A 14,064-nucleotide genomic window follows, 5' to 3' on the forward strand; every position below is an offset into this window, starting at 1 on the left:
ATTCAGTCCTTTGAAGGGTGCTCCAGGTATGCTGAGGCCTGTTTTGCCTGCACAACCATGCTGAACTAAGTTTCTCTTGGAGCTCAGTGCTGTATAACTTTCAATCACCCATCCGTGTTGTCTTGGGCTGCAAATTTGTTTCACTCTGTCTTTTTGTGGGTTCTGCTGCTTTAGAATTTGTTTAGAGCCACTTTTTACAAGTTCTTGGAGGGGTTTCAGGAAGAGCTCAAGCGAATCATTGCTTTTACTGCACCATCTTGGCTCTGCCACCCCAAGTTCTTTAAGTTTTAACTCATTTAATCTTGCTGTCCAAGGACTTCTCAATAGTCTTCTCCAGTATCTCAATTCAAAAGCATCGATAGGACAGGGCTTATCTTTCCTCATAGTCCATCTCTCTTAGCCATAAAAAAAACATAGTTTTCTTGGAAAAACCGTAGTTTTTACTACATGATCATTTATTGGCAAGATGCTGTCTCTGCTTTTTAGTATGCTGTCAGATTTACCATAGCTTTCCTCCCAAAGAACAAGTGTCCTTTAATTTCACGGCTGCAATCATCATCTGGAGTGATCTTTGAGCCCAAGAATAGAAAATGGGACACTGTTTCCATTTCTTCTTCCTCTTTTTACCAGAAAGTGATGAGATAAGTTGCCAAGATCTTGAATTTATTGATGTTAAGTTTCAAGTCAGCTTTTATAGTCTCTTCTTTCACCCTCATTAATAGGTTTCTTAATTCCTCTTATATTTGGCTATCAGAGTCATATCATCTACATATCTGAGATTGCTGATATTTCTCCTAGCAATCATAATTCAAGCTTCTGATTCTTCCAGCTTGGCATTTTGTATGATGTACTCCACATATAATTTAACTAAATAAGATGGCAATAAGCTTAGTTAATTGATTTGCCTTCTATTATTAGAGTAACTTACAATTAGTTTCCAACTTTTTGACGCTAATTTAAATCAGCCAAACCTGAATTCAAAGCCAGGATAGACCAATGTAATCATTGTTCCTAATTTCCTGAAGTATATTGGGCATATGTGTAGAATGCTGGGCCTAGAAGTAAGGAAGACACATTTCCTGAGTTAAAATCTGGCCTCAGACACTTAGTAGCTCTGTGACCCTCTGCAAGTCACTTAGCCCTATTTCCCTCAGTTTCTTTGTTTATAAAATCATCTGGAGAAGGAAATGGCAAATTACCCCAGTATCTTTGCCAAGAAAACTTTCAATCATGTCTGACTCTTCATGACCTCGTTTGGAGAAAAAAGGTCATGAAGATGAAGAGTCAGACATGATTGAAAAATAACTGAACAATAGATCCATGGAAATATGGATAATTTTTTCTCTTATGTGAGGAATACTGCCATTTCAATAATGCTTGAAGTTTCCCAAAGCTTTTCTTTGTTGCCGCAACAGCTCTGTGAGTATTTGAAAATGTCTTCTAATGTCCAGAACAGAATTCTCCCACCCAAGAATTTCTACAGTTTGTTTAGTGTTTATAACATTTTTGAGAGATGCTACCACTTTCACTGATTTCCTTGAGCACAGTCTGTAAGGTTACATTCAGAGATCCCCCATTAACACCCTGCTGTTTCCTAAGTGGGATGAAACAGGCCACAGAGAGAAGGAAAACTGCAGTGGACAGACCTACATGCCAACAAGGGTGAGATCTAGAGTGAGCTACCATGGGAACACTCAATGAGTCTCACTGTGTGACCTTATTCCTTCTTGGCAGTTTGATGCTTTTCTCCTTGAAACATTTTCTAGCACATTCCAAAGAATCAAGAGTCACTTGGGTAAATATCCCTAGAGAGAAATAGCAATTGGTGGAATCATCTTTACTAAAAATGTTTAATTAGATTTGTGATACTATGAATTTTGTTTTATGTAATATTGAATTACTTATTTAATGGCAGGTATATTTATTTGGTATATTTTGCACTTCATTTGCTATCATTGGGTTTGGAAATACTCCTTCACATTGCATCATGGATCATCTTTTAAACCAAACAGATCATTATCACAGAATAAGTCTTCAAATACATGAAATAACGCGATATTAAATGTGGGAATGACCTTCGAGCTTGTAGTCAGTTCAATGAAAATCAACATCTATTAAGCACTTTATTGAGTGTGAGGAAGAAAGAAATGAACCAGTCTCTCCCTTCAAGGAACTTATGTTCTATTGTGGGGAAAAACATCAGAATACACTCAAATATATGCATATGCAGGCATACATACATACATACACACATATACATATATGCACATATACACACATACATACATACATACATACATACATACACACATATACATATATACATACACATATATACATAAATGTATGCACACATATCTGTATATCTAGAAATGGATATATATGAATTGTTTTATAGACATAAATGGATAGATGTGTACATGCACATTTATGGATATATGTGCATGTATTTATGCATGTATGTACATGTGTGTTTTCTCTCCATCCTGCCCAGACCTCCTGTACAATGCTCCTGTTCTTCTTCCTGAAACCTCACCCCTGCTCTAGGATATACATATTGAAATAACCTCCACTCCTCTAATTAGATAACAACCCAAACCAGTCATGTCTCACTCCTCTTTTCAACTTCCTTTTAATTGGTGTCTTTCTACATTAATATGTAAGCTCTTTGAGAGTGTGGACTATATTTCTTTCCACTTGTATGTGTATTCTCAGAGCTTCATATCCTGCTTATTAAATCCTAGAGGACTAACTTACTTGAATGATTGACTAACTGTATAAAATAGATAAAAAGTAAATATTAAATTATTTGAAGGAAAGGAAAATTACATTTGGGAGAATCAGAAGGGCCCTGTGGAGGAATGAGCATCTGAATTGAGATTTGAAGAAATCTGTGTGATTCTAAAAGACAGAGGTGAATAGAGACGCTTTCACGGGCATGATAGAAGCATGTTAGCATAATTTTACACACATGCACACATATACCTATTGGAGTCTAATGGTGGCCATCTCTAGGGCAGGGGGAGGAAAGAGGGAAGAAAAAAGAAAACATAAACGTACATGATGACTTTATTGTGTATTTAAAAGAAATAGCAAGTTGTACATAGTAGATTTGAAGTTTCATGTGCAATCATTTTTTTAAATTATAATGTGTTATGGAAATACTTGTTGTATTCCATAAATTAAAAATAAAATGCATTTAATTGTTTTAAAAAATTGAAAAGGAAAGAATAGATGAAACAGAGCATGAATGGAAAAGCCAGAAAACTACTTTGGCTGGACTATTGAGTCTGTAAAGGGGAATGTTATAGAGCAAATAAAATATAATATTATAATATAAAAATAATAAATTTGAAAAGCCAAAGTGTAGTTAAATTGTTAAGGACTTTAATTCCTAAACAGAGAAGTTTGAATTTCATTCTTGAATGAATGAGGAGCCACAGGATTTCTTAGAGTAGTGGAGTGCTGTGGTCAGACCCATATTTTGGGAATATTCCTAATGTACTAGGAAATTTGAAAAGGCTCTGTGTGCATTTGGATTTTTCTCTGCTCAGAACTGCACCAAAGATGATTTTTTAGGACAGTTTCTTTGCTACTTATGTAAAATCTGATATGAAATGAGGTTAAAATGTGCAAGAAATCTGTAGTTTTTGTATAATCTTAATTTTTGTCCCATTCCTTTCCCTCATATAGAAACTGAGACTTTGGCACACTGGACACATTACTCATTCAATGTATCCGACCACAGGGCCATTTGACTGAAATAAGTAGGGTCTGTGATGCATTTGAAGCCATCGTCTTCAGTTGATTCCTCCTGAGCACCTTCCTCAGAGCTGCTTTCACATCCCTGTTTCTCAGACTATACATGAGTGGGCTGAGCGCAGGACTCACAAAAGTGTAGGACACAGCTATGAGTTTGGATTCCTCAACGCTTTTATCAGTGGCTGTTCTCACATACACATAGAAGAGAGTACCATAAAACAAAGTAACAGCCGTCATGTGAGAACCACAGGTGGAGAATGCCTTCTTCCTTCCCTCAGCAGAGCGAATGCAGAGAATGGTTGCCAAGATGAAGGCACAGGAGATGAGAATGATGATCAGCGAGACGGAGAGGTTGAACCCAGCCGAGATGATCATGGCATGTTCTTTGACATAGGGATCAGAGCATGACAGCTTGATGAGAGGAGGGTCAGCACAGTAGAAGTGATTGATGACGTTGGATCTACAGAAGGACAAATGGAATGTCAGGATGGATTGGAGAAGCCCGTCAGAGAAGCCACAGATGGAGGGGAAGGTGGCCAGGCAGATACAGACTCTCCAGGACATCTTCACACTGTAGTGTAGTGGGTTGCAGATGGCAACATAGCGGTCATAGGCCATGGCAGCCAACATGTAAAACTCAGTGAGCAGTAAAGCAATGAAAATGTAACACTGCACACAGTAACCAGCAAAGGAAATGGTCTTCCTTTCTGATAAGAAATTAGCCAGCATCTGTGGGGTTGCATTGGAGGAATAGCACACGTCTACAAAAGCCAAGTTAGTAAGAAAAAAGTACATGGGAGTATGCAGGCAGGGCTCAAGTCTGATCAAAATGATCGTTCCAACATTTCCTAATAGGGTGAGCATATAGATTGCAAGGAAAACAACAAACAGGATATATTGTAGTTCAGGACGTTCTGTGAGACCAAGGAGAATAAATTCAGTTACTCTGGTGCTGTTATTTTGCCTTGGCATTTCTCTGGGTCTTCGTGGTCTTCTGACATTAATGGAAACAAAGGAGAAATAAATCAATGTAATGTGGCTCTTTGCATTTCACAGAACATTTCCTTCACAACAACTCCAAACAACACAGAGAATGTCTGCTGCTGTGATGATTTCATTTAGAAGGAAACAGGCCCATGAGAAATAAAAGATCTGCCCAATATTGCAATATAAAGGCATCTGGAATCGCATGTAGGTTTTTTGCCACCAAGTATAGTATTAATCCATGAAAGCACACTGAATTTCTTTTTGAAGAAATTTGCAAAATTCTCTCGTGTTTCAGACTGTCATTTCTAAAGGCCTTCTGTTTTAAACACACACACCCCTAAACATAAACACATAAAAATACACAAAAAGATGAATCCTAATGTTTTGCTCTTGAGCAGCAAATTGTTGAATGGCTTTGAGAGTTTGATTTGAGGAAGTGAAAGTTGGAAGGTATTACAAACTCATTATTATTAATCAGTAGCATTACATGGCAGCCAAAATATTGAATGTAAATGGTTTTATATACAAATAGACCCATGGTGTCCTAGACTAAGAAGGAAATTGTACCTGGTTGTGACACATCTAGAATATTTTGTTCATTTCTATGAACAATATTTTGTGAAGGGCAATGCACCTAGAATTCTAAATGATCTCATCATATGAAACCACTTCAAAGAATATTTAACTGGAGAGGAGAAAATTTTGGGGCATGATGGTTGTATTCAATTTTTTAAAAGACTGCTATGTGTGAAGAGTGACTTGTTACTAATCCTAATTCTCTAACTCCACTTCTATTTAATCCCTCTGTAGTAGTGAAGTTATTTTAAAAACTCACAAGCTTTTAGGATATTTGGGGGGAGGGATGGAGTGGTCCTTGGGGTACAACTGATACTGGTTCCCAAACCTGGACTGGGCATATGCAGGACTAGGCTAACGTGTGTTAACGCATTATTTTAAGAATACACAACACAACCGCAGTGATATAGTGTCCTTTACCATCATTTGAGTGAATTTCTGATGCGTCTGGTAGAGTAGGGGAAAGGAATGAATGGTAGCTTTAGTCTCATAGGAATAGGAGCAGGATGAAGTTGCCTAAGGGAAGATGGAATACTGTATTTTCAGGAACTGAATAGATATTTGACTCTGGGAGTAGAGTCACTTAAGCACTTCACTAAATCTGTGCAGCAGATAAGGTACTTAAACTAGGTTTCTTCTAAGTTATTCCCCCATCCCCAGAAAGTTACAATTGAGGGAGCATTGTGAAGGAACATCTCTCTGTAATCCCTAATCTTTCCTTAGCAGGTAAGTTTCCCCACATCTCTCCCTTCAGCTGAATGTAGAGGCAAAACTCCAGCTAATTACATTTCAGTGTGTATCATGTTATGTATTTTCTTACCTTTTCCAGTTGAGGAAACATTTTCTTCAGTAACCTCAATATCATATTTTCCCTGTACAATGTAGAGAAATGAGCTCGAGATTTGGAGTCAAATTGTTCTGGTTCAAATCCCAACTCAATTACTGACATTCTGTAAGATACTGTGCCTCTGTGAACCTTCCTTCTCCTCTCTGTAAAATCAGTGCACTCATCCCTGTCTCCCTCTTTTATCTACATTCTACTCTCTCCATAAAGGCATCCAAGAACAATTGAAAGAATATTAGATGTACAGTGAGAAGACCCAGCTTTGAGTCTTAATAGCTAGCTGTATGTCCTTGGGCAAATCAGTTATATTCTCTGAGCATGTGTCCTCATCTTTAAAATAAAGGAAGTTGGATTATGTGATTTCTGAGGTCTAAATCCTGTGATCCTGTGATGAAGTGGAATCCTAGATGGGAATATACACAATAATTCTAAAGCATTTTCACAGTAACACCCCTGATTATTAACCCTTGAGATGTGAAGTATTAATGGGCAATTCCATAGATTTTGTGTTAATTTTTAGATGTTCCGTAAACCTTCAAGATCAACTATGTAAGTTCTCATTTTACAGATGAAGAAACTGAATCCCAGAGAGCTTAAGTGATTTTTATAAGGTTACACAGGTTGTAATAGGCTGTGGCAGAGCCAGGATTCAAACCCAGATTCAGCGCCCTCAAATTCTGTGTTCTCTGCACTAGATGGATTTGTCTGGATACATTACATTTAGTGAGAGAAAGGGGAGACAGAAAACCTGCCTCAGTTCCATCCTTATCTCCCAACATAAGTAGTTTCTTTTCCTTTTATGAAATATTTTCAAATATTCCTACTTGCTCTTTTGTCTCAAGATATCCAGTTCCCTTCTCATTTTTTCTGAAAATTCTATGTGCTTAATAAATACTAGTTGATTCATTAATTTATTTTACAAGAGGCTGTTCTGAACTGCCCCTATTGCTAAGGGTTGAGTTAAACACATTCCCTCTGAGGCCATTATCCCACAGAGGAGAAGACTTGGGGAGATGTTAGAATTCGCTTGACATACTAGAAGGGCTTTCCCTGGAGGAGTGATTACTTGATCTATATGAAGCTCTCTAATTGTCATGAAGTGGTTTCCTTCCTCTTTCAGAAGGACAGAACACAAAGCAACAAAGGGAATTTCCAGAAAGTCAGGCTGTGAAAAGTAAAATTAGAAGTTCCTATCACTTAAAAGTTGCCCCACACTGGCATGGGTTGGGTCCTGAGTTAGCAGGTCTAGCCTCACTAGAGGGCTTCAAGGGAAACAGAGCAGTGGCTAATGAATTTCTGGGGCCAAAACTCCACTCTTTTACTGCATAGCTAAGTGACATTACATGTGGCCTGAGTTCAAATCTGGTCTTAGATACTTACTAGGTGTGTGACTCTGAACAAATTACTTAACCTTGCTGCCTCACTTCCTCATCTGTAAAATGAACTAGAGAACAAAATGGCAAACCACTCCAGTGTCTTTGCCAAGATACTTAATGGGGTCATGAAGGGTTGATACAACTGAAATGACTCTTCAATAACAAGGAAGATGAAGTCTTTCATAAGATTAAGTCATAGATTTAGGGGAAGAAGAAACCTTTGAGACCACCAAGTGCAACATGCCTCATTTTACAAATAACAGAATTAAAGCCCAAAGAGACTAAGTGACTTGTCAAAGGTCACAAAGCTAGTAGAAAATAGAGCTGGGATTTGAATTCAGGTTCTCTGACTCCAGATCCAGTGCACACACTTGCTTCTGTGCTGTGGTTCCTCTTTAATTGTTTGTCTTTTTTATTCCTGGCACATAACACTTAATAGATGCTTAATGTGTTTGCTGATTTGCATTTATTTTTAGTTAAATACTAGCTGTGCCTATGCAAACTGGTACTAAGACGTAGTATGGAAAAAATGGATAGACAGCTGACTTTGAAGTTATGAAGCCCAGTGTTCAAATTTGTGCCTTTGACGCATGTTGACTGTGTGACCCTGGGTAAATAACTTCACTTAACCTCTCAACATCTTCAAGAACATCTGTAAGACTATTAGTTGGAGAGAAGTATATGATGTGCCAATAAAAAGGCAAGCTCATCATGACCTTATATGATAAGAGAAGGCTTCATGCTATATGGGGGGCAGGTCCCACATGGGCTTTATAGACTTTGGATGAATGAAAAGTGGAAATCAGAGGAAGCCTGGAGAAGATGAGGAGGTAATAGTTATCTTCGGGTGTTGGAAGGGCTCTTCTGTGGGAGGAAGGGGAGAGTCAGACATAAGAGTCATTTTTCATGGTCCCATAGGGCAGAACTAGGAACTATATATGAAGTTACAAAACAGGAAGCCTATGCATGACAGAGGGAAGACCTTCCTAACTATTGGAGTTGTCCAACAACAGAACAAGTTTCCTCAGAAGGCAGTGGTTTCATCCTCACTTAAAGTCTTCAAGAAAAAGATGAATGGCCATTTATCAGGAATGTTGCTGAGGGATTTCATGTTCGTATATAGGTTGGATAAGATTTTTTCAGGGATCCATTCCAGCTCTATGAATTGTGTCTGTGACTGCATGTTCAAGGTCATTTTATAGACAGAGAGGTTTGGGAAAAGATGTGGAGGCTAGAAAGCACATAGTATTTCAGAGAACTGCAAGGAAGGCAGTTTTGCTGGAGTACTGCGTTCCTCTTTAATAGGACTCTTTAATTAACAGATTGACATCTAATGGTAGATCTGAGGTCATTCTTCTTTCAGAGTGGGCTGGGATGGAGTGCAGCTAACATCAGTCACCATACCTACTCCACTGAAGGACTTGGTGGTCAAAGACAGAGAGTATTGACATTGGGGATCACCCAAGAAAGGATCAGAAATGCAGACTGGACTAGAGGGCCTGCAGTGTTAGGATGCCAGTTGGTTAACGTTCTGCAAGCAATGAGAAAGTAATGAAGTGAAGAGATCTGACTAGGGTCATAGCATTTTTTTTTCGAAACATAAACTGTCACATAAATGGATAACTGGGTGTGATATGCAGAGCTGATTGGAGTGAGGAGAATCAAGCTGTTTTTTGTGTGTTTTGTTTTTGTTTTAGGTTTAAAAAGTTAAACAAATGAAGATATAATTTTCATAACTCCAAAAGAGATCTTAAAAGGTAATCTTCTAGGGCAAACCCCATTCAACAGGTACCTGAAATATCGAGCCATTTAGGCCCAGATAGTTGATTGAGCAGATGGACTGAAAAATGTGGAAAAAATTTATAAGATAATTTTATGAACACTTGTATGAGAAAATGTCTTTTGCTGAGGCGTAATATGTTTCATTAAATGGAGTTGTCAACTAAAATCTAACAGGGAAACCATGAAGACTCTGAGGTTTGAATGACCTCTTTAAAATGATTCCCTGGGAACTGCTCCAACCCTTATGGAATACAATCTAGAATTATCCCCAAAGAATTACAAAACTTTGACCCAGCAATATCACTGTTAGATGTCTGTCTGAAGGTGATTAGGAAAAGAGGAAATGAACTTATATGTTCCAACATATTTATAGCAGCAAAGAACTGGAAATTGAGGGGATGCTTCTCAATTGGGGAATGGCTAAACAAGTTATGGTATATGATTTTGACGGAATACCATTGTGTTATAAAAATGATGATCTGGTTGATTTTAGAGAACCATGGAAATACTTGCATGAAAAAATGAGTCGAACCAAGAGAATGTTGTACACAGTGATGCCAATGCTGTTCTGAGAACATCTTTGAACAGCTAAGTCATTTTGAGTATCGTAAATACTCAAATCAGATTCAAAGGACCAATGAAGAAAAATTCTATCCACATCTAGAGAAACAACTGAAGAATAGAAATCTGTATAGCATGGTTTTATACATATGTACATTTCTGTGTCTAATGGCAGCCAGCTCTAGACTGGGGTGGGGAGGCAGAGAGAAAATGAAAAGTGCACAACTGAAGACAAAAGTAAACAGAAGGAAAAGTCGGGTAACTTTGAAAATGATATGTACTGTTTATTACATGGGTTTCCAAAAAAGTAAATGTGAAATGGAAATTCATGGTTTTCTATTTAATCTTCGTTTTATGCTGTGCTGTGTACATAGGAATGTTCTTTTTTGTCTTTTTGTATTTAAGTTCAAAATGAATTTTTTAAAAATAGAAAATAAAAGAAAATTATTCCCTTGGTGTAATTTTCGCCATCTTGAACAAACTGTCATTCCATATACAATGCCTGAACAAATTCACAAAAGCAATAATTATGGATTGCAGGTTGATTTTCATGCAGGAAATATAAAATATCTAACCAAGGGTGCTCTGTATTTATACCATTTTTCAAAGATCCTCCTGTGTAAGGAGAACTTTGAATGACTATTTAGGGTCCTAGACTCAGTTCTTAAAGAATTGCTAAAAAGAAGCAAATACCTTCTCCCCAGCAAATTGGTGGGGAGTGTCATGTGACAACGCTGGACAATTCTCAAGTGAACAATGGGGTATTCTTAGTTAATAGATTTAATGTGGTTTTATCATTGATTTCTGGTGGCTAGATCTATCTTAGATATGAAGAATATATTTGGAATCTTTTATGATGATATATTCGTGGTCAGATAACTGCAAACTTGATCATGTTTCTTCTTACAGATTTCAGCCTTAACTTTTTTTTTTAACTAGTGGTCTGAAAGGGAAATCTTTAAATTATGACTGTACCATCATTTTAATTACCCAACACAGCCTCCATTATAAAATATAATTAGAACATCCAATAGGAAAAATGAATTTTACTAATGAAATGTATGAATTAAATTTGCAATGATAAAAAAAATGGAATTAAGCAATGTTTAAGGGACATTGAGAAGGCATACACACAGACACACACACAAGTATGTGTGTGTGTGTGTGTGTATATATATAATATATATATATATATATATATATATACATACATACATATGTGTACACCCTTATATGTATGTGTGTATATATATGTATATGTATATATATATATGTATAATTTTGTACAGCAATTTAGAATTACATAATGAATAGTATTGAGTAACTCAGAGCCTCTGACCTTCTGATTCCATGACTTGTCATATCTTATACCTCAAGAGTGTAAAATAAAGAAATACCCTAAATATGGATACTAGCACATTATATGGTAGGGAAAAAAACTGGAAATATTGTGGGTTTGATCAGTTGGAGGGTGGATGAATAAATTGTATGTAATTTACAAATATAATACAATAGTATGGTATCATATGAAACACATGTGAATTCAGGACAATGTAAATAAATGTCAACTAATGCAGAGTAAAGAAAGTAGAGCCAGGATAACAATGAGCATGAGTTTAGTAATGTCAGTGAGAACAACACACTGCTGTCTGCACTCAGATAAATTCCAATGTCTCAGAGAACAAACAAATGAAACACATTTCCTCCCCCCAAGAAAGAGAGCAAAAGAGAAGACTCTAGACAAATGAATAATACATATACAAATATGTGGTCTTTGTGTCTGTTTTTCTTTTTTTCCAAGGGAAGGTACTATATGCCATGCTTTTTGGACTACATGTCAAGAAATGACTGGCATAAAAAGGAAAGATATCAATTAAAACTTGTTAAAGTGAAAAAAGGAAGTATATGGTTTCAATATGTTCATATATATGTATCTATATCTATCTATCTATCTATCTATCTATCTATCTATCTATCTAATGTGTGTGTGTACATACAGATATGTTTACATATATGCTCCAACCATGGCTAACAAGGACTGAAAATTCCTTGTTATTACATATCTCTTGGACGTCTACCGTGCTGTCTCTTTGGATACTAGTACTAATAGCAATTAATCTGCAAACACTTATTGGGGGCCATCTATATGTAATCTTGGAGAAACACAGATAGGATGGAAATTGTGGCCTTATTTAGCCTATAATTTATTTCTGACAATTCTTTTCACAGCCTCCTTTACATCTTTATTCCTCAGACTATAGATCAAGGGATTTAACATAGGACTCACAAAAATATAGAAAACTGCTACAATTTTCCCTTGTTGTACAGATGTCTCTGAGGGGGGTTTTAGATACATGCAAAACAGAGTCCCATAAAAGATAGTGACAGCTGTCAGGTGGGAGCCACAGGTAGAGAAAGCTTTACGCCGTCCCTCAGCCGAGCAGATGCGCAGGATGGCCACAAAAATGAACATGTAAGTGATGAGAATGACTGTCAGAGAGCAGGTGAGGTTTGAACCAGCAACTATAAACATGGCAGTTTCTTTGATGTAAGTATCTGAGCAGGAGAGGACCATGAGAGGTGGGTCAGCACAGTAGAAGTGGTTAATCTCATTAGGGCCACAGAAGGATAGACGAAGCATCAGGATGGTCTGTATCAGACCATTGACAAAGCCATAGATATGGGTTGCAGCAACCAGAGAGATACAGACGTTCTTGGACATTTTGCTACTGTAGAGCAGTGGATTGCAGATAGCTACATAACGGTCATAGGCCATAACTGTGAGCATGTAATAATCTGTGATTACCAAAGCAATGAAAAAATGAAACTGTATGAGGCAGCCTACAAATGAAATGGTTTTTCTTTGAGACAAAAAATTGACCAGCATCTGAGGTGTGACATTGGTGGCATAACAGAGATCTACAAATGACAAGTGGCTGAGGAAAAAGTACATGGGAGTGTGAAGTTTGGGGTCACCCCTGATCAGCGCGATCATTCCTACATTCCCCACTACAGTGATGAGATAGACCAGTAAAAATATTATGAAGAGGATAGGCTGCAACTCAGGTTGGTCAGTCAGTCCCAAGAGAATGAACTCGGTCACCATGGTATGGTTTATCTTGGACATTTTGTTTAATTAATACCTAAGAAGGGAAAAAGAGAAGATAAACATGACCATTTCCCATTAAATATGATCCTTTACTTTAACATGTCTGCCACACTCTGTTCTTGCTCTCCTACACATGGCCCATAGAGACCTGGAATAGCAAACATTCTGTGGGTGTTTATTTGGAAACAATTGATTTATTCTGGAACTCAACATTCTAATGATCTTGAAATTCATACTTAATTAACTTGTGCTCACAGCGGCTAAAAGGGGCATATTCTTTTTTAAGCCACGTGAATAGACACAGAGTGCCAAGGACTAGAGAGGTGATATTCCCACTGTACTATCTCCTGGTAACGTCACAGGATTGCCTTTGGGTCTAGGTGTCACATTTTCATAAAGGATGTGGTTGAGCTGGAAAGCATGCAGAAAAGAGACTTCAAAATGATGAATGGCATCAAGATCTTTCCATATGAAAGAACTAGGGATATGTAGACTTGAGAAGAAAAGAGGAAAAAGATGGCTGTCTTCAAGTATCGAAAGGGTTGTCATTTGGGAGAGGAATGATAGAATCACAGTATTATAGAATTTGGTAATTGAAAGGGACCTCAGAGGCATCTGGTCCAATCCCAAACCAAAAGGAAGTCCCACTCTAATGTGCCTGACGAGTGATCATCCAGTCTTGGCTTAAAGACCTTCAGAAGTGGGGAAGTGCCACTTGTAGAGGGCGCCCATTCCAGTTTAGAACCATTCTTATTGTTAGAAAATGTGTCTTCACATCAATCTTAAATATTTCCAAGCCAAATAGTCTAAATTTCCTTCCTTGTGACATCCTTTCACTTAACTGAAAACAGTTTTCCTCCCCTCCTTAGCTTTGTCTTTAGCAGGCTAAAAAGCCCTAGTTTAGTCAGTGAGCCAGTCGGCTAACAAGAATTTCTTGGGCACCTACAATCTGCCAGGCATAGTGCCAAGGGCTGAGGTTATCCAAACAGACTTTTAAAAACAGTCCCTGCTCTCAGGGAGTTCAGGAGAGACAGCATACAGACAAATATATACACACATACATATAC

General features: G+C 37.5%; 2 protein-coding genes across 2 annotated transcripts; both read right to left on the reverse strand.

Moving 5' to 3' along the window:
- Positions 1 to 3,715: 3,715 nt before the first annotated feature.
- Positions 3,716 to 5,185, reverse strand: LOC110199657 (olfactory receptor 5M11-like). Its single transcript, XM_020974537.1, has one exon. It carries the CDS (start codon positions 4,732 to 4,734, stop codon positions 3,730 to 3,732), a length of 1,005 nt encoding a protein of 334 aa, XP_020830196.1. The 5' UTR covers positions 4,735 to 5,185; the 3' UTR covers positions 3,716 to 3,729.
- A 2,584-nt stretch (positions 5,186 to 7,769) lies between these two features.
- Positions 7,770 to 13,015, reverse strand: LOC110199504 (olfactory receptor 5M5-like). Its single transcript, XM_020974396.2, has 2 exons — positions 12,104 to 13,015; positions 7,770 to 9,915 (listed from the first exon to the last, which is right to left on the reverse strand). The coding sequence occupies exons 1-2, from the start codon at positions 13,013 to 13,015 to the stop codon at positions 9,817 to 9,819; spliced, it is 1,011 nt and encodes a 336-aa protein (XP_020830055.1). The 3' UTR covers positions 7,770 to 9,816.
- Between the last annotated feature and the right edge of the window lie 1,049 nt (positions 13,016 to 14,064).

Source organism: Phascolarctos cinereus, unplaced genomic scaffold, assembly GCF_003287225.1.
Source record: "Phascolarctos cinereus isolate Bilbo 61053 unplaced genomic scaffold, phaCin_HiC Scaffold_9;HRSCAF=440, whole genome shotgun sequence".
Taxonomy (NCBI): Eukaryota; Metazoa; Chordata; class Mammalia; order Diprotodontia; family Phascolarctidae; genus Phascolarctos; species Phascolarctos cinereus.